Source organism: Camelus dromedarius, chromosome 9 (assembly GCF_036321535.1).
Source record: "Camelus dromedarius isolate mCamDro1 chromosome 9, mCamDro1.pat, whole genome shotgun sequence".
NCBI classification, from domain to species: Eukaryota; Metazoa; Chordata; class Mammalia; order Artiodactyla; family Camelidae; genus Camelus; species Camelus dromedarius.
Window position 1 is genome coordinate 279,277 of NC_087444.1, and position 22,560 is coordinate 301,836.

General features: G+C 49.2%; 1 protein-coding gene across 3 annotated transcripts in view; it reads left to right on the forward strand.

Moving 5' to 3' along the window:
* Positions 1-22,560, forward strand: part of LRRC8B (leucine rich repeat containing 8 VRAC subunit B) — a 73,499-nt gene that overhangs the window by 48,539 nt on the left and 2,400 nt on the right. The window contains exons 3-5 of one of the 3 annotated variants that reach the window (XR_010382138.1): positions 786-2,950; positions 9,651-18,484; positions 19,188-19,436. Coding sequence is in view for 1 of the 3 variants with exons in the window: in XM_031457537.2 (XP_031313397.2) it covers positions 812-2,950; positions 9,651-9,923 (2,412 nt within the window). In the remaining 2 variants the exon portion in view is untranslated. Of the gene's footprint in view, positions 1-785; positions 2,951-9,650; positions 18,485-19,187; positions 19,437-22,560 lie in introns of those variants that run through there. The other 2 variants (XR_010382139.1, XM_031457537.2) reach the window with 2 other exon arrangements.

The following is a 22,560-nucleotide window of genomic DNA, read 5'->3' on the forward strand; positions in this document are numbered from 1 at the left end:
TGTGCATGTGCCCTGATCATTTATCTTATTAGTGTTTTGCCATCGGGCCGTTAAACGTGAGAGCGTCCCCATGGGGGAGTCGTAACTGGGGCCTCCTTCCCCATCCATTTTTAAGCCGTCAGCTCTGTGTGTCAGCTTTTAAATATTCTAAGTTGGGTGTGAACTTAAGTTACGAAGCAAGAGCTCGGAGGGGAAAGGAGATAATGTATTAAATCACAGTTTGTTCTGACCATACAATTGATAAATCACTCAAACCCTAAGGGATAATTTTATGAAACAGTGTTGGCTCAAAGGAAGTTCTTGCAGTGGTGGGAGCACAGCTCTGGGGCTGTGCCCAATGCTCCGGGCAAGTGAGTGGGACGTGAGAAAGAGCTTATTCAGACCGTTTGGAAGGTACAAAACGTGGCTGTTAGAACTTAGTGGCATAAAAGCCAGTTTTCCTAATGTTGATTGAAGAAAATTTGGCCTCCGGTTTTTAACAGCTTAGCGTGGAGTGGCGCTCCAGGAGGAAACGAGGTAGCTGCTCCATGTCCTGCACCGAATACCTTTGCAGATGCAGCCTGGCCGGCACCGAATGTGTCTCAACTGAGGGGCTGTGTAGCGCACAGAGGGATGGCCTGAGGTTTCACATGAAACCAGAAGGCTCTCCTGCCTCTTGGTCATCAGCTCTGCCTCCCAAGACTTGCCCCTGAGCTGAGTCCTGCTTGGATGTGCTTGAGCTTTAGAGCTTCAGCTTGCTTGGGGGTACCTGCTCCAGTAGTTTTTCTTTTACTTTCCTCTTCCAGCTTCTGTACTCCTGCAAGGGGAAGTCATGATTACACTAACAGAGCTGAAATGTTTAGCAGACGCCCAGTCATGTTATCACATCCTGAAACCGTGGTGGGACGTCTTCTGGTATTACATCACCCTGATCATGCTGCTGGTGGCCGTGCTGGCTGGAGCCCTCCAGCTGACACAGAGTAGGGTTCTGTGCTGTCTCCCATGTAAGGTGGAGTTCGACAATCACTGCGCCGTGCCTTGGGACGTCCTGAAAGCCAGCATGAACGCGTCCTCTGATCCCGGGCCACCGCCTCCGCTCCCCCTCAGAATCCAGAACGACCTCCACCGACAGCAGTATGCCTACATTGACGCTGTCTGCTACGAGAAGCAGCTCCACTGGTTTGCAAAGTTCTTCCCCTACCTGGTGCTCTTGCACACGCTCATCTTTGCAGCCTGCAGCAACTTTTGGCTTCACTACCCCAGCACCAGTTCCCGGCTCGAGCACTTTGTTGCCATCCTGCACAAGTGCTTCGATTCTCCATGGACCACCCGAGCCCTGTCGGAAACGGTGGCCGAACAGTCAGGGCGACCCCTGACACTCTCCAAGTCCAAGGTTTTGCTTTCGTCCTCAGGGTGCTCAGCCGACGTCGATTCCAACAAGCAGCCGTTGCCCTTCCCGCAGCCTGGCTTGGAGTCAGCCGGCTTGGAAAGCCCGGCCTCTAGCGTCCTGGACAAGAAGGAGGGCGAACAGGCCAAAGCCATCTTTGAAAAAGTGAAAAGGTTCCGCGTGCATGTGGAGCAGAAGGACATCATTTACAGAGTGTATCTGAAGCAGATCATCGTCAAGGTCATTCTGTTTGTCCTCATCATCACATACGTTCCGTACTTTTTAACCTACATCGCTCTTGAAATCGACTGCTCGGTGGACCTGCAGGCTTTCACGGGGTATAAGCGCTACCAGTGCGTCTACTCCTTGGCGGAGATATTTAAGGTCCTGGCTTCGTTTTACGTCATCTTGGTGATACTTTACGGCCTCACCTCCTCGTACAGCTTGTGGTGGATGCTGCGGAGTTCTCTGAAGCAGTACTCCTTTGAGGCGCTGCGAGAGAAGACCAACTACAGTGACGTCCCGGACGTCAAGAATGACTTCGCCTTCATCCTGCACCTGGCTGACCAGTACGACCCTCTTTACTCCAGACGCTTCTCCGTCTTCCTGTCGGAGGTCAGTGAGAACAAACTGAAACAGATCAACCTCAACAACGAGTGGACGGTTGAGAAACTGAAGAGTAAGCTTGTGAAGAATCCCCAGGACAAGGCAGAGCTGCACCTTTTCATGCTAAACGGTCTTCCAGACAATGTCTTTGAGTTGACTGAAATCGAAGTGCTCAGCCTGGAGCTGATCCCTGAGGTCAAGCTGCCCTCCGCAGTCTCGCAGCTGGTCAACCTCAGGGAGCTCCACGTGTACCATTCATCTCTGGTGGTCGACCATCCCGCCCTGGCCTTCCTAGAGGAGAATTTAAAAATCCTCCGCCTGAAATTTACTGAAATGGGGAAAATTCCCCGCTGGGTGTTCCACCTGAAGAATCTCAAGGAACTTTACCTGTCGGGCTGTGTTCTACCTGAGCAGGTGAGTACCATGCAGCTGGAGGGCTTCCAGGACTTGAAAAACCTGAGGACCCTCTACTTGAAGAGCAGCCTCTCCCGGATCCCACAAGTCATCACAGACCTCCTGCCTTCGCTGCAGAAGTTGTCCCTCGATAATGAGGGAAGCAAACTGGTTGTGTTGAACAACTTGAAAAAGATGGTCCATCTGAAAAGCCTGGAGCTGATCAGCTGCGACCTGGAACGCATTCCACACTCCATCTTCAGCCTGAACAATTTGCATGAGTTAGACCTCAGAGAAAATAACCTTAAAACTGTGGAAGAGATCATTAGCTTTCAGCATCTGCAGAATCTTTCCTGCTTGAAGTTGTGGCACAATAACATCGCTTATATTCCTGCACAGATCGGGGCATTATCTAATCTCGAGCAGCTCTTTCTGGACCATAACAACATAGAGAATCTGCCCCTGCAGCTTTTCCTGTGCACCAAACTACATTACCTGGATCTAAGCTACAACCACCTGACCTTCATTCCGGAAGAAATCCAGTATCTGAGTAATCTGCAGTACTTTGCTGTGACCAACAACAACGTAAGTAACTCCACTCTTCCCTTTGTTTGGCCAGTCTTTCAAGCATCTGCTGTTACAGCGTGTGATGTAAGTAAAGATAATGGACTTTAAGTCATGCCGAGCGTCCTGAGCTGGCCTGACTACCACCCACCAGACAAGTGTTCAGAGCACTGAGCATCAGTTTTTAATCTAACTCACAAGCTGTCATGGGGATTTTATGAGAAAATGGATAGGCCTTTGGCACAGTTCCTGGCACACAGTAGTTGATCAACAAATGTTCTCTTTATTCTCTTTCCCTTTTTTTTTTTAATGTAACCATCAGAGTTGAAGTATTTTAAACTAATTAACTAGTTATGACAGAGCTTGTGTTCATTTTGGAAAAGCCTTAAGTACTTAGAAAGTTTCGTAGAACTTTTCAGCTTTCCAAATCTGTCACAGGAGAACTTTCTGTTAAAAATACCGGGATCATGAGTTATTCATAAACCCTATTTGTGATGCAGTAAGAAAGACTTGAGATCTCCATGCATGTGTAGAAAGACAACTCAAAATGAAAGGCCTGGTTCTATAATGCGACACTAGGGCTTCTTGGAAGCTTTTTCCAGCATCCACGCTTTTAAAATGAACCATAATTTGCAGCAGTAAAGCCAAGTTAAGGAAAACTTAACTTTGCTGAAACAAGAAAAAACAAAATAAATGAGTAGTTTCCTAGGTTAAAATGTGAAGGAGGAGGGAAAAAACAAAAACCATGCTGGCTGGAAGGGCAAGAGAGTGATGGTAACATCTGCACGGGAAGAAGGAGAAGAACCTGTCAGAAATCAGGTCTGCCAGACGATGGAGGTGCCCCCTCTCTAGTCGAACATGGGGATGACTTCCCTCTACCCGACCCTGAAAGGTGTTACCTCCTTTGTAATTCGTATTTTATGCTAAATATAGCTGTAAGCATGGTGTTGGCTGATAAACACATTAATCACCTGACGGTATTTTCAGAAACCATGGATTGTTGGGAAAATACCGAAGATCTAGGGAAGAAGAGCAAAATTCATGCTTTTAGAACTCTGTGACTTTACTCATATGCACAAGATTAGAAGCCATTATAAAACACAAAAAACTTCAGGTCTTAAAGGATTATGAGGTTTTCAAACTCCTTTAAGCCTGATCTGGATTATCTGTGTACACCAGAATCACCTGAGGGGCTTGTTAAAACACCGATTTCTGGGCCCCACTTCCAGGGTTTCTGATTCAGCAGGTCTGGTGTAGCACCCAAGAGTTTGAAGCTCTAAAAATCTCAAGGGAAGCTGATGCCACTGGTCAAGCGACCACCTTGGAAAACTACAGGTCTCGAGATTTACCGTTAGTGTCATTGATTTATGCAGTTGATTAATGTTAGTATTTTGGTGACACCTTTTCCATTGTTAAACCTATCATAAAAAGTATAATTATTTTGAAAGGCTTCGGTTTTACCAAGTTGTTGTACAGTTAAATCACTCCATGAAGTTTTGAAAGTTGGAGCTGATTAAATTGTTAGCAGCTCTTGAATTATCTAAATGTATAAGCAGGTTAATGTTTTTTTTCCTGCCTTAAGGTAGTGAAACTGTAAGACGTTGGTACTTTTGATACCAAGCTCATTTACTTCTTGATCTTGGTTGACAGAGAGAATAGGCGTGAGTGTCAGATACAGTCTGTCTTGAATAAGGGAGGTACTTGGTAGCACGTGAGGAGCCTTATGCTGGGGACAGTTCATGGCCAGAGTAGAGTGGTGCCTTTAGCTGCATTGTCTCCAGAATCTGGTGACCAGCAGATGCTGAGCATCCTTAGAACCACAAAGAGTCTTACCTACTAAGGATGTGGAGGAACAGGAACTCACTTGGAAGACAACAGCCAGAGAGAGGACAAGTTCCTCTCTAATGGGACAGTGTAGCCTAATGATGGGAAGTACTGGGGAGGGAAGGGCGAGAGAACAGTCCACAGTATTGGTCTTCAAATGTTTGGAAGACTTACATAGGAAAGAAAGCTTATTGGGAGTAGCTGTAAATGTTAGAGCTTAGACAATCAGTAAAAGCTTTCTCATCTTCCCAAAAAAGCTGTCTAAAGACTGAATGAACATTTGAGAAGGGAGAAGTGATCTTCTTATTCATGAAACTGTTCAGATATACATGGTCAGTCCCTTGGTAGGAATATTGTTGAAGGAATGAGGATTCACGTTTCACGTAGGGATTTAAATAATTTCTTCAGAGTTCCTTCTTGAAACCTTGAGATTCTCATGATATTATGAAGTAGAACAAAATATTTGTAAAAATTCGAAAATAAAAGGGGAGGGTATAGCTCAGTGGTAGAGTGCATGCCTAGCATGCATGGGGTCCCAGGTTCAATCCCCAGTCCCTCCTCTAAAAAAAAAATCAATAAATAAACCTAATTAACTCCTCCCAAAAAACTCCAAAAACAAACAAACAAAAAATCAAACTGGCTGTATTAATATTTAGATATGCATATACTCAGAAATGTGACTTAACGCCTCCATTTGGAATGGAGGTTGGTAAAGATTCCTGAAAAAAGAGGTTTTAAAGACTCTTTTTTTCTCCAAAGACTTAGGCATTGTGTCACGTATATAGATGGAGGAAACAAATACTAACTCAGTTACAGATGCTAAATACAGTTCCTCTAGTGGGAAGTGGGCTCTGCTTCCCACCGAGACGAGACAGGGAACTCTCTAGACATCAGGATGCTGGGCAGCCCCCACATGGCAGACGTGCACTGAGAGGGCACTCCAGAGCTTCTTCCACAGGGTAGTAATGGTTCTTATCACAAAAAAACATTAAACACGTTTATGATATTTTTGCTGCAGGACTCCTCAAAGCCTTTAATCCGTGAGCATGCGTTGTGCTTCTCTGAGAGGGAGGTGTGGTGCACAACGGTTGCCACGCGTATTTGAGCAGGGCATTCTTTTTCGTGGTAACTCTTGGAGAAGAGTGTTGCTGGGAACACTGAATGGGGTGATGTGAAAGAATAGAGGTCATGCCCAGAGGACTGCAGTAGGCATGCCCCGATGAAGTAAGAGATGAGAGCCTTCAGAAGGTGGGTCGGGAGGAGAGTGCCTTGAAGTCTGCCAGTCTAGTTCAGTGCTGAGTCACTGGGTAGTAGCCGGGATCAGACCTGAATTTGAAAGTGCTGGTGAGCCTGAACTGGTACCTTCAAAGGAGGCTCTGGTGGTAGCATTCAGAAGGGTTGGGAGAAGGCAGTCGAGGAACGAAACCCCATGGGAAGGTTTAATCAGTTACGGTTCAGAAGTAGGAATATAGATTAAAACCAGGAGACAAAGGCTCATATCTGAAAGGAACACTGTGGGTCACCTGGTCCTGAGGTCAGCAAAGTACATACAGCCTGCAAGCCAGATCCACCCACAGCCTGACCTAAGAATGGTTTTTAAGTTTTTAAGTGGTTGTGGGAAAAAATATCAAAAGAATAATAATATTTATCACATATGAAAATTATAGGGAATTCAAATTTCAGTGTTCATGAATAAATTCCATTGTTCTCATTAGCGGGCCTGTTTCCAAAAAAATTGTACTGAATTGTTTTTATATTTTTAACTTCATCACTTAAAAATATAACATGAAATTTTTTCCCTCTTAAGTCATCAAGTACCTACGTAATATTTTCAATTTTGCCACCTGGCTCGCAAAACCTAAAATATTTTCTGTCCAGCTCCTTTAGAGAAGAACTTTGCTAACCTCTGCTCTAGTCCACTGCCCTCATTTTGCTGGTCCTGAAACTGAGGTTCAGAGCAATTTGCCCGAGATCCAAAGCTTCCCAGGGATGGATCTGGGATGGACCCCACGCTCCAGCTCCGGCTCGCGTGCTCTTTCTACTACATCGCAGACGCACTGGTCCAAATGATGATCCCTGAGAAGCGGTGGTGTGTGTGGATGATGGGAGAGGGAGAGGCAGCACCCAGTTCTATCTGGTGCCAAAGCATAGTTGGACAATGATGGTGTTAAATGTGACGGAGAAGCACAGGGAAGGGGGAGGATGTAATAGCTTTGCTCACATCTTAAAAACCATTTCAGTTTACACCTAGGTCTTCCAATTTCTCCTTTTCTGCATCGAATGCATTTCTTTAATTAATTGGAAGACTTTAGCCAGAAGGTGAATAATACAGGAATTTCTTTGGAAGACCATTTATCTGGCAGTGCTGCTTGTTGGTTTTGACATTACTGCTTAATACGGAAATAACGCAACTTTGTTTCTTGAAATGATTGGATTTCATAGATTAGGTTGGCACGTTCCGAGACAGCATGTGTCAATGGCCAGAAAAACAGGAAATCTGACATTGAGGAGTTCTGAAGTGGGGTCCCAGCCTCTGGGAAACAGGGGAATGTTTAATTATCAGTGTCAGCCATGGACACAGAGAAAGAGCCACCCTTCCCTGCATGTTCTGGGGGTCCAGTCGATTTTGTTGAAGACACTTGGTTGTAAGGAAATTCTAGGATATAGAGTGGTCATGTAGCCATTAGTATGGTTGGTTTTTTTTTTTTCAGTTTATGTATGTATAAAATTTATCCTATAAAACCATTCTGTTTATAAAGTTTATCATCTGATAGTCTGTAAATATTTCTTTTGATTTTTGAGAAGAAATCACTAGTCCACTGGGGAATTTTTTTCCTTCCTGACTCACATATTATATAGTCTAAGAAAGAGCATGCTTAATGAATTCAGTATAAATAAATGCCATCTAAACATTTCTTTTTAAATTTTACTGGCTCAGGCAAAATGTGTAAGTAGATTTTTCAGGGTAAAACTGCTCAAGTCTCTAACACAGCTCCCCCGCCTCCTTTAGCAAAGATGAATTCCAGCAGGTGAGCTGAGGTCCTGTGCTTTAGCTGGCTGCTGATCCCAAGAGAAAGCCCCTGAAAGGGACACTTGACCCTCAGGGAGCATGCCTCTAGCCACACCCTTAGCTCCTTTCACGAAAGCAACACGACTGAGGGGCTGACCCCAGAGGGGCACTCCCATTACCTGGCGAAATCCCTTGCCTGGACTGGGGGCTGGGAAGTCACTCAAATCACAAATTCTGAGATTCGAAGGACCATCGTTAAGACAGGGTAGTACCGACAGCCGGACAGAAGGAGAGGGAGGCAATGGCTCAGGGTGTTCAGCAGGAAATAGTCCAGTCAAGCAAGGTACCTGCTGGGATCTGGAAGCCGACCGACCACAGAAAGGAGACTGGGACTCCCTGGTGCAGCCCTGGCTAGGGCACTCTTCTGCATGGCAGCCGTTGCAGACTGGTGATTGCTATGATTGTTTGCTACTTCTCTCCCCTGTTAGACCAGTGCTTCTCAGATGGGGACAGTTTTGCCCCCGAGAAGACGTTTGCCTGGAGACGTTTTTGGTTGTCACAGCTTTGGAGGAGAGTGGCACTGGTGTCTAGCGGTCAGAGGCCAGGGAGGCTGCTGAACGTTGACCAGTATGCAGGGCACCCCCATAAAAAGACTATGCCGTTTAAAATGTCCACAGTGCCAATGTTGAAAGACCCTGCATGGGTCCCAAAGACCCATTTGTCTCACTCAGCGCTCTGTCTACGACACCTGGCTGGGAACCTGGCACAACCCCCGCCCAGGCGCTCAGCAGGCGTCCACTGAATACAGGTGAGCTAAAAGCCTTCCGTCCTTCCAACTCATTTTTGCTTGTTGTTGCCTCGGCATCAAAGGGCACTCTCAACCCTGAGCTCACAGCGCAGGACTTGATTGTTCCCTCTGCTCACTGACCCTGCTCCTGAGCTGCAGGTGTCTCTGATCAGAAAGGTTACATTTCTTCTGTCTCATCTCTCTGCTGCATCTCTGTGCCGAGCGTTGCAGGGCGGGGTGTGTGCAGCTCGCTCTGCCCGGGGCAAACGTGCCCCTCAGTGGCAGGATGAGGGTGAAGGGCACTGTGCATGCTCGGCCTCTCGCTGGAGCTCTTTCCCCAGTAAATCCTGTGCATTTATATGTACACTGTGGCTCCCCCGGAAACTCACATGGCACCCTTCACACCAGAGACGGAGCAGTGCAGCCGAGCCGCTGCGAGAGTTGACCTAACTGCAGGCGGGTTATCGTATTTAAAGTGATCTCTCTGTCATGTGGTTTAATCAAAGCTCCCAGAGAGGAGGAAGAGTGAAAACTCGTGTGTGTGTATGTAGAGGGGAATGAACTGTACATATGTATGTATTATATCTTTTGGTCTCTGCTTCTGTCAACTTTTTTTTTTTTTTAACAGAATCGAGTTTTCAGTCTATGCTATGAAACCCTTACAAATAGCCTTGTGTCTGTTCTCAGGACGTTCTTGACGGTGGAGCCCCTTACATCACACAGCAAACTCCGTATGAGGATTCTTGAGATCGATTTATTTCTGATCTAAGACTCAAGAATAATTATGATTCTCCTGAGTTACTGGTTTGTTTTTTTATCTTAGGGATGAATGTGTGACAGAGAGGTTTTCTTTGAGAATTGAGAACTGCTCGTTAGAACGTTTCGAGCCAAACCGGTTGCCCACTTGTGTATAACAGGGATTTAGAAGTTCGTGGTGGCTTCAATCCTGACTCCATGTCGGGATGTCCTTATTTTTCCTTTAAAATCGTCTCTGTCCACTTCAGATGTTTTGGGGGGGAATGTAAGGGTGTATATAAACAAATGTGTTGTGGTAGGCCATCCAAAACCAGTTTTACTAGCTTCTTTTTCTCCCTTTCCAGATTGAGATGCTACCAGATGGGCTGTTTCAGTGCAAAAAGCTGCAGTGTTTACTTTTGGGGAAAAATAGCCTGATGAGTTTGTCCCCTCACGTGGGTGAGCTGTCGAACCTTACTCATCTGGAGCTCATGGGTAATTACCTGGAAACGCTTCCTCCTGAACTGGAAGGGTGCCAGTCCCTAAAACGGAGCTGCCTGATCGCCGAGGAAAGCTTGCTCAGTACCCTTCCTCCTCCTGTAACAGAACGTCTGCAGACGTGCTTAGATAAATGTTGACCTAAAGGGCAAATCATTTCTAAGAGAACACTCCAGGGCTTTAAATGAGAACTAAAATTTCCTGAGTTACAAGGATGAAAAATGGATCTTTGTGAGTAACTAGAACCAAATGTCTTATTAAAGAAACTCAGTGTCTATCCCTAAATTAAACAGGTAAAAAAGTGTTAACACTGAACAAAGTTTTGTGAGTCACTGATCTTTAACTTACGGAGATGTCCGAGGTGCACGTGGAGGGTGAATGGGGGCGTGACGTTGCTGCAGTTTACACCCTAAAGAGTAGACATTCCCCCCCCCAGCCCCTGTTACTTATTTGCACACTTGTTTTAGCGGACTTCCTGTTGTGACATTTGTCACCTAGACCATAAACGCATCAGTATAAAGTCCCTTGATGTGCCCTCAGCACTGTCTTTGATTTCTGTTCTTAAATATTTTTAAGCAGGGTGCATTGTGCTTGGCAGAATTCCTTCTCGGCTCAATTTTTACTTCCTGTCCCAGCTTCCTTGAGTCTTCCTTTAATGACAGTGATGAACGCTGAGGAAGTGCCTGCCTTTGGCCTTTACCTGGAGCAGGAGCAGGGTACTTAGGGCACGTCACCCTCGGGGCGTCCTAAAAATGAATGTGTCCGCTGAAAGGTCCTCTTGTGTATCGTCAAAGCCTTTTTTATTTGCTAGTAATTTTTATATTCAATGTAAAACACATAAATATTTTCTATTATATAATCTTGGATTCAAAATCTGTGGGAATGATTTTTGTAAGGTACAGGGAACACATGCATTTCTTTAAGAATTTATTATTAATATGCTTGGTTTGGGCGGCTTCTGATTCTCATATTTGTGTGCATTCTGCTCCAAAATGTTTTTGTACTCTGCAACTAATTACTTTTGGATAACAAAAGCCTTGTGTTTCATGCCCTAAAATATTTGGGGGTTTCCTTCTAAGAGGACGGCCGTATCGTCTGCCTCTCTCTTCCCTGGTCACCCTGCTGTCGCTGTGCTAACTGCTCCCAGAGCTGTGGTGGAGGGGCAGGCGCAGATCTGGGTCTTTAAAACTGCCTGTAAAACACTCTGTAGAAGTAAGAGTTAAGCCAAACACTTTTCTTCTCCGTCTGCATGATCTCTAGATGTGATAATGATGTAAAACACTCAGCCTCTATGCGGTGGTTCAGATGAGCTCTCAAAGCTCAGAAAGAAGTAGGTCCACTTAACTGAAATGCATCTCATGCCTTTGTCCAACTTTCCTGGAGTCCATTTTGCTCTTTTTTATAAAGAGCTTTGTGCTTGGCCGTTGATTATCACACATGTTGTAAAATGAATAAAATCGACTGACTCGTTCGGGGGAATGTGCATTTCCAATGCGGTTTCTCTGACGGGCCCAGGCGTCGTGCTGCCGCCTCGCTCTGGACGTAGCCGTGAAGGGATCTGCTAGCCGCGCCTGGACAGACCTGGGAGGCGCACGGAACCGTGAGGTGCAGTGCTTCGTGCTCTGCCCCTTCCAGAGGATGAAGTGGGTCTTTAAATTACAGCAAAATGCAGCTTCCCTCACCTGCCACTCACCCCTGGACTGGTCCGCAGAGAAGAGAATTGTTCACATCAGACGAGATTTGAGTAATACTAACTATAAAACACACAAGACACCAAAGGCTGCCTAAAACATTGTTTATTTTGTTGTAAACAAGTGTAAAAACGCAATTCTTACCAAAACTTGCCTTTAGTCAGAACACTCGAGTTCTCAGGGTCCCAGGCGTAATGACGAAGTGTTCCTCTAGGGCTTCAGAAAACAGATTCTCACTCTCTCTAGGGTTTTCTGTTATTTTCAATTTTCTTAATGTGAGTTGATCATTTTAATGTTTTGCATCTGTGTTTCACAATAGACTTGTCATGTGTACCGAGTCCACTGTTGGATAGGATTATCTGACGTTTGGAACATGAATATGATACATGGACGTATGTTTAAATGTTTTGGGCCATGTAATTAGCCATAATTTGTATGAAAAATCCCACCCTCTTCTATAAGAAAGAGTTTTCAAAAACAGTTTTCAGATTTGCTACCATTTCTTTGAGACTGGACCTTCTCCACGGCTAGTCACTGGTTCTGTTTACCTGCAAAAGTCACTAACTAAATCGCACCCACTGTTGAAACCCTAGAAGCGAGTTACTGTCGGGCTCAATGGTGAATTTTGTAAGCTGCTTTCCAGACAGCAGGGTGTGGTCCCTGTTCTTGACGCCGTAGCTGTTGGACCTCTTCTTTGCTTCAGCCCCACGCGTCAGTGTTGGGGAGCTTTTCGAATGATGTGGCACTGACGCCATGGACTCTGAGGCCACCCACTTAATGTGCAAAAGTCTGGTGTTTGATGCCACCTCTACCGCTCTGTGGGAGCAGATCTTCATTTTGCAAGTGTTTGTATTCATATAAGAGGATTTTAAACGAAGAAAATAAAGTTTGTTCACTTATAATTTTGAGACTTTAGGTGGCACTTGATTTCCAAGAATGTATCATGTATTTTCCAAAAAAATATAGATGTTATTCAGAACAAAGTTTAAGGCTTATGCTGACAATGGCATTGATTCATTTACTTACATCCACACACAAGGAGACACAGATGCACAAAGACGAGCTTGCGTACACAGACACACACCCCTGTGTGTGCAAAATGTAACTTACTAGTTCTGGATATGTTTAGTGTTTTTCCAAAGTCTCCAGAGGCTGCGGGTTAGCGCTGGGATAGGCATTCTGTTTTATTCCTCACTTGTAATCGCGGAGTGCTCCATTCTCTTAGTTATAACATTTCAAAGAAAACTGAATGCTCAGCCTCGGTCTGCAAACCTAGGTGGTTCTGAGCATTCCTGGTAAGGAAGGTGTTCCCTCCCTAACCTGTGTCGGGGTACGTCTGTGTGGCACTTAGACACGGCGTTTCATCCTTCATCCTCAGCCCTCGATCTCTCCCCCAGATAGCACCACGTCTTGCTGTCACTCAGCAGATGTTTGTGCTAAACAGGGTGCACAGAGGTCCTCGGGGTCCCAGCGCTGTGGCTTAGCTCCAGCGTAAGTGCAGTGAGTTACTGGCTTAACATTGCTGTTTGATAGTGAAATACTTGTTTCTGTCCTTTGGGCGTCTCGTGAGTCGAGTCCTGTGGCTTAATTAGGGTTTGCGTTATATCGACGGGCTCGGAAACCACTGAAACAATCATCCTTGAGGGCTTACAGCTTTCCTTCCTCGTATTTTCATTGAAATGCTCTTTCCGTCTTTACTGTCCCTTCGCACTGTCCCGTCCGATAAGGAATTTTGTTCTCCCTCTCCACTCGCCCGCTTCCTTGAATTTGTGAGGCAACAGAGTGTGTTTGTGCTGGAGGACGTGCAGTGACCCTCGGGCACGTATCTTGGGGGGAGCCAGAGCCCATCACTGTGCCTGACTGCTTAGTTCTCTTGTCCCATCCTGCAGAATTTAGGGCTGGTCCCGTGATCCCTCATCCCTGCCAGCAGCCCGTGACTATAACTGGAGACCCACTTTGTTTTCAGGAGCTACGTATTGCGTCAGTGTTTCTTTCTTTCTGGAAACAAGAGGAAGGCTGGTGGGAGAGGAGAGGAGAGGAGTTACTTTGCATCCTGGTGTGAATTATGAAGACATTATATACATGAAATGGCATAAACTAATAACTGCTGCAAAATGCCCTGGATATAATTACTTCTTATCTTCAGCTGGATATGGAAGTTGAAGCAGGGGGAACACTGCTGTGCTGTTTAACTGGTTCCTTCCAGTTTCCGGCCCAGCACTGCTGCATGCACTGGGGACTGTCTACCAAGTACCTTTGGTAATGGACTGCGTTCTCTCCAACTTTTTTTTATGTGAACAATTTCATCAACCCCTAAAGCATTAACAGAATATATGAGCCAAAGTACTGAGTGGCAGTGGCTTCCAGCTGAACTGAATTCATTCTTAAGTTTGCGTTTGACTTGTGTAACACGCCACTGCTGAGAAAAACAGGAATGCCTCCTGCATGTTACATACTATCTCTGACAGAGACGGTGCAATTTTAAAAATACAAAGGGGCACAGAATTAAAATGGATGTGTTTGTGCGTATGTGTGTTGTGTGTAACCCTAAATATTTATGCTCAGATATTTTTAAAAACTCTTCAAATGTTTCACTCTCAGCAAAGTAATGGGCCAACCCTGAGTAGAGGCATTTTCTTTTGTTAGCTAGCTTCACAGTGACAGCTAGCATCCATTATTTTGTCTTTGTCACGTCTTTTGAAACATGTACATAGTTGGTTTTTGCTTCTGATAATGATTATTTGAAGATGTAAGGTTTTGCTGTGAGTTGAATGTTTTGGGCCCTCAGGTTTACCGTGTAAATCTGCATCTTGGTAGTAACCATTCTGCCTGAGATTCAGTAGTTTTTGGTAAATTTTACTGTTTTTAAGGTAATTTTTGTGTAAAATAAAAATCTGATTTTTCTAATAAATGGCGAATACAAGCGGACGCCGTGTCGGACAGTGCCCGCCACTTCTTTCGCCCTCGCGGCCCAGGTGCCAGAGGGACCCTCCTCTTCCCACGGCTCCCTGGGCAGCTGTCCTGTTGTATTATTCACCGGAAGATTGACTTTAGACTTGCATGCAGATCTCACAACAGTAGTGGGAGATTTCAAAATACACTACAACGGCCGCAAAATATCAAGACCCTGGAAAGAGCCGGCTTGAGCCGAGAACGCGCTGGGGTGGGGGAGGGCGTGAAGTCTGCCGCTCTCCTGACAGGCCCATCTGTCCAGTCGTGCTCACCCTTGGGGACTGGTGTTCACAGACCAGCCCATCTCTCCCCGCCTCCTTCCTGACTCCCGTTTCTCTGTGTGCTGTTAGTCCAACACCGACACTGAATGGTGGCCTGGATCAGTAAAAAGTGAGAAGCTGCAAGGTAGGAACTTTTGAGAAGGTTTAGTAAAGGGAGAAAAAATTGAATTATCAGGTAAGCTAGGCATGCATTGGTTGAAACTTTTGGATGGAAGACGTTCCTCTTTCAGACACACACACACACACACACACACACACACACATGAGTTTACACACAGTAAAGCAGGTACCGAGAGAACAGAACTCAATACAGATGAAGGAAACCAGGCGGCCGTATTTTCTCCTGGAAATGCAGTTCTGCAAGTGAGGCTTTCCCTCACCTCTAAGTGCCTTAGGAGTGGGGATGCGTTAGGAAATGAAGCCAGTGCCTGAGCCCGGGCCTCCCTGCGAGGTGCCTTGGGTGCCGGGTCCTGTGACCCAGCCCAGAGTGCAGGGACCAGGTGGCCTCGGGTTCCTCAGCTCTCCCTTCTGCTTTGCAAACTCACTTTTCAACCCACACCCAGGGCCTGGCTGTGCAAGAGAGAGGCTGCGCTGGCGCCGTGGAGGCCACGGTTTGACTCTCTGGAGCTGCAGCTTGTGCCTGGGTTCCTGCCCCTCGTCTCGGTTCTCTGAAATCCGGGTTCCTGGCGTGTGTCCTCTGTCCCTCTCATCTCTCAGGTCTAGAGCAAAGCAGTTATCCAAAAGCACAGAGCCAGACCTTGAACTCAACCCCACACTTAGGAAGAATATATATGCCAAAGAAGGATCAGGAAAAAAGTCACTTTTTGATGCGCGTCGTCTTTGGAGAGCCAGCTCTCTGCGCCCGCGTAGCTTCGTCGTGCTCCAGGCCAGCATTCCTAGTCCTGCCTCTGCCGTGCCACGGAGTCTCCAGGACGGCCTGTGTGCTTCTGAGGAGCTTTTCAAATTGCTGCTTATACCAATACCTTCTGTGTCCGGTGCCTTTTTACACAGGCCTGCTTGTTGGTGTGTGGACGGCTCACACACATCTTTTCTGATTCTCTGCCTCCCTCTGCCGCTGAGATGAGAGTAAGTCAAGCAGACGTGTGCTCGGTTCCCACTCCCTCCCGTGGGTTCATTTCCTCCCCGCCCTGCCTGTGTCTAGTGCAGCCCCCGAGGTAGGCGCTGGAGGACTCAGGGACCCTCCTTAGTCTCGATGACTCCATCTCGAGTGAGATGCACTGAGAAGCCCCATGCAGTTCCCAGCACCAGGACCAGACCAGACGTGAGCAGGCGGCCTGGGTACAAGAGGGAGGTGGCGCTTCGAGACTACTACGAGCAGAGAGACAGGTGCGGGGAGGGGGCTGCTGGGCAAAGGAGGGTTCTCACGGCACTTCTGTGCACCATCCCCAGGGGATGGTCTCGTCCCCCAGGCCTCATCGGCTGCTGGGTCTCCCTTCCCGTCTCTCCAGCGGGGCGCCCTGCTTTTCGGCCCCGACTCTGTCCCTTCCCGGTCCCACTCCCTGCAGACTCCAGAGCCTGTCTCCCTCCCTCCCCCTCCCTCCCCCTCTGTCTCCCTGTCCCTGCCTCTGTCTCTCTCTGTCTCTCTCCGGGCTGTCTGGCACTGGCCTAACCGCATACTCCAAGCTTACGTACCCTCACCCATCACTAAACCCCAGCTTTGAAAGTATCACACACCTGCCGTATCAAAGGGGGTGTTTTAGCCTGTGCTCATCAAAATGAATGTCTTTCCGTTATCAAGGTCCCCACTCCCTGCAAGGGGGCTTCCTGGCACAACTCCGGGTTCCAAAGAAGAGACTTGCTCACTGCGCTGGACAGAGTAGGGCCATCGCGTCCCCTAGGCTGGTGACCTAGCTGCACGTGGAGACCTGAGTGGCCTGGTCCCCACCCTTTACCAGTCATTCCGGTGGCACTCGGTGTCCCTTGTAAGTGAGCACCCGGTCCAGGGTTCAAACACCGCCTTGTGCGGGGAGTCCCCCTCCAGTCTTCCCTCGAGCGGGGGGGAGGGCTCGCGTGCCGGTCTTCCTGCCTCTGCTGCACTTCATGGAGGGCTACTCGGCTCATCGTGGCGAGAAGAGGGCGTTCTGTCCCCCTTTCCACAACAGACTGAACCCATCTCAGGCGGTTGCTCTGTGGAAAGGAAAACCCTGAAGAAGCTGCCGAGTGAAGGAGCGCCGGTGCAGTCTGCAGCAAGAGGCCTGAGGGAAACTCTCTGGACCTGTGACGCGGAACCTGGGCAGAGCAGAGCGTCCCAGACCTCATGAGAGGCTCCACACTGAGGAAAGATGAACATCTAGCCGCTTCATCCCCGCTCCTCCAGCGTGGAGTCTGTCACCTCTGGGGAAGCACCTCAGCGAGCCATTTACCTCCCGCCGGGGGCTCCACCGGCCCCGCATGTGTGCTGTGTCAACCCACCCAACAGCCTGCTTCGGTGTGTCATTCCCATTTTACAGATGAGAAAGAAGACTTAAAAATGAGGACTCTCCCAGCATCTCATGGCTGTTCAGAAGAGGAGCCCTACTTAACCCACAGGTCTGCGAAGCCGCTCCCACGGAGGGTCAGGTAGACAGCACCCAAGCTCGGCACGCCTCTCCCTCCCCCACCCGGGTGTCTGAAGACGCAGGGCTCACGCCATGGTCCCCAGCGCTCCCTGGTCTCCTCTCGCCGGCTCTGAGCTGGTGCGCCCTCCCGCTGCCCGTCTGTCCTAGCCGTCTTCTCCTGAGCCAGCAAGTCCCTTCCTAGCCATTGAGTTTCTGCCTCATCTCCTAATGTGATTTAGAAACGCAGAGATTTCCAGTTAGAGGAACCATGGAGGCTGTTCTGAAGAGGGAGGCCTAGGTGGCTGGCCCGCGGTCGGAAGCCAGCTGTCTGAGGGAGGTGGCACAGGGACTGCGTGTGGCCCTCCGGGGCACAGAGTCGGCTGAACCAAAGCCTAGCGGAAGAGCCACGGCTAGCGCCCAGGCGTCCTCCCTGACCCCCGGCCCCGGACCGCCTCTGAGCAGCCGCAGTCCCTGCGGCCACGGTCTGCATCCTGTTGCTCGCCCTTCCCTGTGCTCCCTGTCACTGCGCCCACAGCCCTGGAGGCTCCCGTCCCCATCTCACTCGGCAGGGAACAGGGCTCTGAAAGGACCATCCACAGTTACAATTACTGAGAACTGCTAAAGCGTCTGCCAGACTTTGTAAGCATCGCTGATGCTTACTACGCGTTAAGGCAGGCGCCGACTCCATTTTATGGAAGAAAAGAAAGCGGTCCAGGAAGACTAACCGACGCAGCGGGCCGCGGGCCGGCACAGAGCCAGGGCGCAGCGGGCCGAGGCCTCGAGCCGGAGACTCTGTGGCACCACATCTCTGCCTTTTGCACAGTGCGTGCGGCCAAGGTCCTGTGGCAGGTGAGTGATGGCGGTGAGTGCAGCGGAGGACTCTGGCCTCTAACCCAGTCTTCTGTCTTTCAGGATGTGCAGACACCCTGGAAGAGGGGTGGTGTGCATGCAGACACACACACACACACACACACGCACAGTCCTCGACACCCTGTAGTATAAATACAGCAATTTCACCCCAAGGACTGATGTAATTTTAAACCTTGTGGTTCTTTTCCCAACAGCAGGGCTCTTATTTTAACGTCCTAACCTAAACTGTGAGCACATGGGCTCTCCTTAGAGCAGAGTGCCATTCTGGATTTCAGACCCTGTGGGAGACGTTGGATAAAGACCTCATCCTGTTGAAGAGAGCTGCCGACGTTCTGGTTTTCGTTTCAAGGTGCAGAGGGGGCTCCCAGTCAGCTTGGGTTTTATACGGAACTGTAGTTCCAGTTGACTCCCTGGGAGTCTTGATGTACGTAGGGAGATGCTGGCCAGCGTTCAGAGCTGCAGAGGGGCTACCGGGCACAGCTCAGGCTGGACTTGCTCTGAATGTGCTCTGCTGATGTGGACTTCGGGAGGGGGAGGAGGAGGAGGGACGGGCTATGCTGTCCCTACTGACTTCGTGCCGTGCTCCAGATGAGAAGCCGTGTTCCTTACCCCAAAACGATGGTGTGTCCCTCCCTGCCCCTGCCTTGTGGCTGAACACACGTCTACGCCTGGAGAAAGCCTTGACGGGGCTCTGAGCACTGACTCCCCGAAGCACTGGTTCACTTTGCATTTCCCCTTGGCTTCTTCAGAATGTGCCTGCCCTTCAAGACGGGGGGCGTGTCGGGCCCACTGAGCACCCAGATCAGCACGTCCAAGGCCCTCCACACAGTGGGGCTGCCGCTTTCACAGTCCCTCCTCCTTGCACTGGGCTCAGGAGAAGGAGACTTACCAAGTGACTTCGCACCTTCACCTTAGCTGTTTTTTGTGCTCTTCTAAAAGATGAAAGCAGCTGGCCCGCCTCCCTCTTTCTTTCTGGGAGGTGAGTCTAATTCCTCCAGCTTAGAGACAAGCACCTACAGAGATTTTTTTTTTTTTTTTTTTTTTTTTTGCAGACTGGAAACGAGCCCACAGCCCGGGGCTGCCTCACATAGCCAGCAGAGGCTCCGGCCGAGTCCCTGACCAGAGGGGCTGCAGGAAATCCGCGTGTTTCTCAGGATGAGCTGTGGCTCGGAGCTTGGCCAGCTCACAGTGGGAGAGAACGTGGGAGACCAGTGACTTCTAGGCGTCAGCACGCTGCCATTTCCACTGTCCCCTGCGCGTGCTGTGTGCTCCGGGTCCTGGACGGAGGGAGCCTAATGCGGGTGAGCCTCAGTGGTCCCTGGGGTGCCTTCCAACTCCAGTATTCTGATCTACATAAAATGCTCAGCGAGCGGGAAGTGTCGATCAGGGTTAACACTGAGTATCAAGTGTTTGGGCATGTCATGCACTTACTTTTTTAGGTTTTGAAATGACTCACTTCTATGGCATATGAACAAGCCTTTTATTCACCGAAGAACCTGAAGCATCATGGCAAGAGGAGGAGGATGGGACTGTTTCAGAGGGTAGCTCTGCAGAGCCTCCCGTCAGGAGAGGCAGGTGTGCGGGGAGGAGGCGCCATCTAGGGCAGGGCAGGTGGGAACACTTCCAGGGGGCCTTGTCCTCTCAGGTTACGCGTCCCAGGAAGGAGAAAGGGCCTCGGGTGGCACCGGTGGAAAGTTACCTGGGAGGCGCTCAGCCCTCTGGGGCTTGAACACCGAAGCATGAACTCTGAGGCTGGTCCATCACCACTGCTGTGCAGCCCACAGTCTCACCTGGGGCCAACACATGCCTCCAAGTTTTCAGTCTTCTGGTTCCTGTTCCATGGGCCTCTGGGCCTCAGTGTTCCTTCAGTTCCTTCGGCTGCTAGTTGGAGAGACACTCCAGGCTTGGGGACCCTGAGAGGTGTCGCCAGCGCCAAGGGCAGACTGACCCCTGGTGGGCTGTCCTGGAGCTGCGTGCCGTGCGCCTACTCTGTGCACCTACTCTGTGCTCTGGTGCCCGGCTCAGGACTGATCCAGGCCGGGTCGGGGCCTCTGCTGTGCCCAGAAGAGGAGAGAGCAAGACCGCTGTCTTACAGCTGGACTGTCAGCCGGCTGCTGGAAAGGCTCTTGGCTGCACCCTGGGTAGAGCCTTCTCTCTACCAGTAAGACTGGGTGACCTTATCTCTCTGAGCCTCAGTTTCCTTATCTGCAAAACGTAAATTCTATTCTGCAAATATTTAGTGCCTGCTCCTAGCCAGGTGCTGCCTTAGGTATGGAGGATGGGTCAGGACAAGACCAACAGGGTCCCACCCTCAGGGACACAAAGCTCGCTCAGTCTCAGGAGGATTCCAGGAGGTAATGTAAAATGCTTAGCATCTTGTCTGACCCTCGTGGGTGCTCACCTCATGTTAGCTCTAGTGAGTTTTCCTCCAAAGATGGTAGAAAAATCTTTTAAAATATCTTTCCAACCTCGGTCTTCACCCATGTGTTTCTCTCTGCCTGGAAGGCTCTTCCTTGATCCGTTTGTCTAACTCCTGTTCATCCATTTCTCTGGTTACACGGTCACTTCCTCAGGGTAGCACCTCCCCAGCCAGGCCCACGCTTGGCCCCCCTGGTGTGCGTTCTCACGGGAGCTGGCACTCTGCTTTTGGATAGCCATCACCTTGGTAACTCCGACTTGTTTGGTGTTCGTGTTCCTGACCAGACTGTAATCCTGGTGTGGAGAGGCTCCACGGCTACCAGAAGCCTCCGCATCTGGCTTTGAGTTCTCCACGAATATCTGACCATCCGACTGGTTGACACACGAAGGGGATGTTCCCCTTTGAACGATAAAACTACACTGGACCAAGGAAAGGAGACTGTGACACATCCCTCAGGAGCACACGGGCCCTTTCTTCCCTCCCTCTCATCCTCCTCTTAACATGAAGAGGAGGGACAGCCAAGAGACAGTGGAGAAAACCAGCCACGCCCTGGGCAGACCTGCATCTCCTTGGAAGCCATCGGGCAGCCAAGTCACCGTGCAAAGGATGACATGACGGGCCCCCACTGTTAACAAGTGCTTCTCTGCCACCGCTCAGGGCACTGCTGACAACAGGGCGGGAAGGTCTTCTCTGAGACCAGGCACCACAGGCACACTCTTGTCTGTCTCCCACAGCCAAGCAGTGTCATTTAAAGGAAGAAGTCTTGTCTCTCCTAGCTGTAGAGAGAAGGCTGAGAAAATTAAATCCAACGCTGCATGACTGGAATGGTGACAGCAGCAGAAATGTAACCATGCTGACTTTTTCACCCTGCCACGCAGTACAAGAGGCCCCCCGCCTTAGTACCTTGAGAAGGAGACACAGTTACTTACGTGTGACTCACTGCAGATGTGAGTGTTCTGGCCCCTTGGTGCCTTGTGGGGTTTAACAAAGCAGCACTGTGACCTGACCCCAGTGGTTTTCTTTTGGCCAGAATCCAAATCTTCTGGGCAGTGCTGGACGTCCCACGTGCTTTCCTGCAGGCGCATGGCATGGAACGCGTGCCAGTTCCCTGTTCCAGGCCTTTCTAAATCTCCATGCCTCTGCCCATGCTCTTCTCTCAATCAGAAGTCCCTTCTTTCCATATAAATTTGGAAGATTATCTGTCTGTCTGTCTATCAAACTGCCATTTATTCTTCAAGACTACGACAAAATACCATTTTGTCTCTGACCACCTTCCTTCTCCCAAGCTGGAGTTTAGTGCTTGTATTCCTAACCTTTATAACAGTGCACTGAGGTTATTTTTAGATTTCCTCCACACTAAACTGACAACGGAAACCAAATCTTATTCGTCTCAGTATCCCCTTCAGCTAGTAGGGTGCCTCACCTTGTAGGTGCAGAGTGAATGGAAGGCAGAAAGCCAGGCTTTGGCAAGCCTTGTCCCGGGGCCAGTGGGTCGGCCAGGGAGTCTAAGGACAAGCGTCCGCACCAGACACTGCTAGCGGGCACTTTTGTGGACGGACTGTGACAGCAATGAGAAGTCTCTGGAGGCTTGTGGGCAGGGAAGCAGCGTGAGGAAGTGGAGCTTGGGGCTCTCTGAGGGTGTGGTGAGGCTGAAGTACGGAAATCTGCTCGTTCTCCAGGTGAGGGAACTGGGGCTTGAGAAAGCTGAATGTTTTACAATAACACACCAGCTAATAAGCCAAGAAACCTGGTTGAGAGCCCAGATCTGATTCCAGGGTTTGTGTTCTTCGACACGGCGCAAAAACTGAACGGAGTCTGCAAGCGCCACCTAGAGCTGGGGCCCTTCAGTCCTTCAGGGAGCGCTCACGCCGACGGCAGAATGTCGCTAACCCTTCCTGGGCCCACTTCAGCCTCCTCTTCACCAAAATGAGGAACGTTGAGCCAGGTGGCTGTAAGGCCAGTTTTGGGCTCTGAGACGCTGTGACTCTCTCTGGAGCACAGATGGG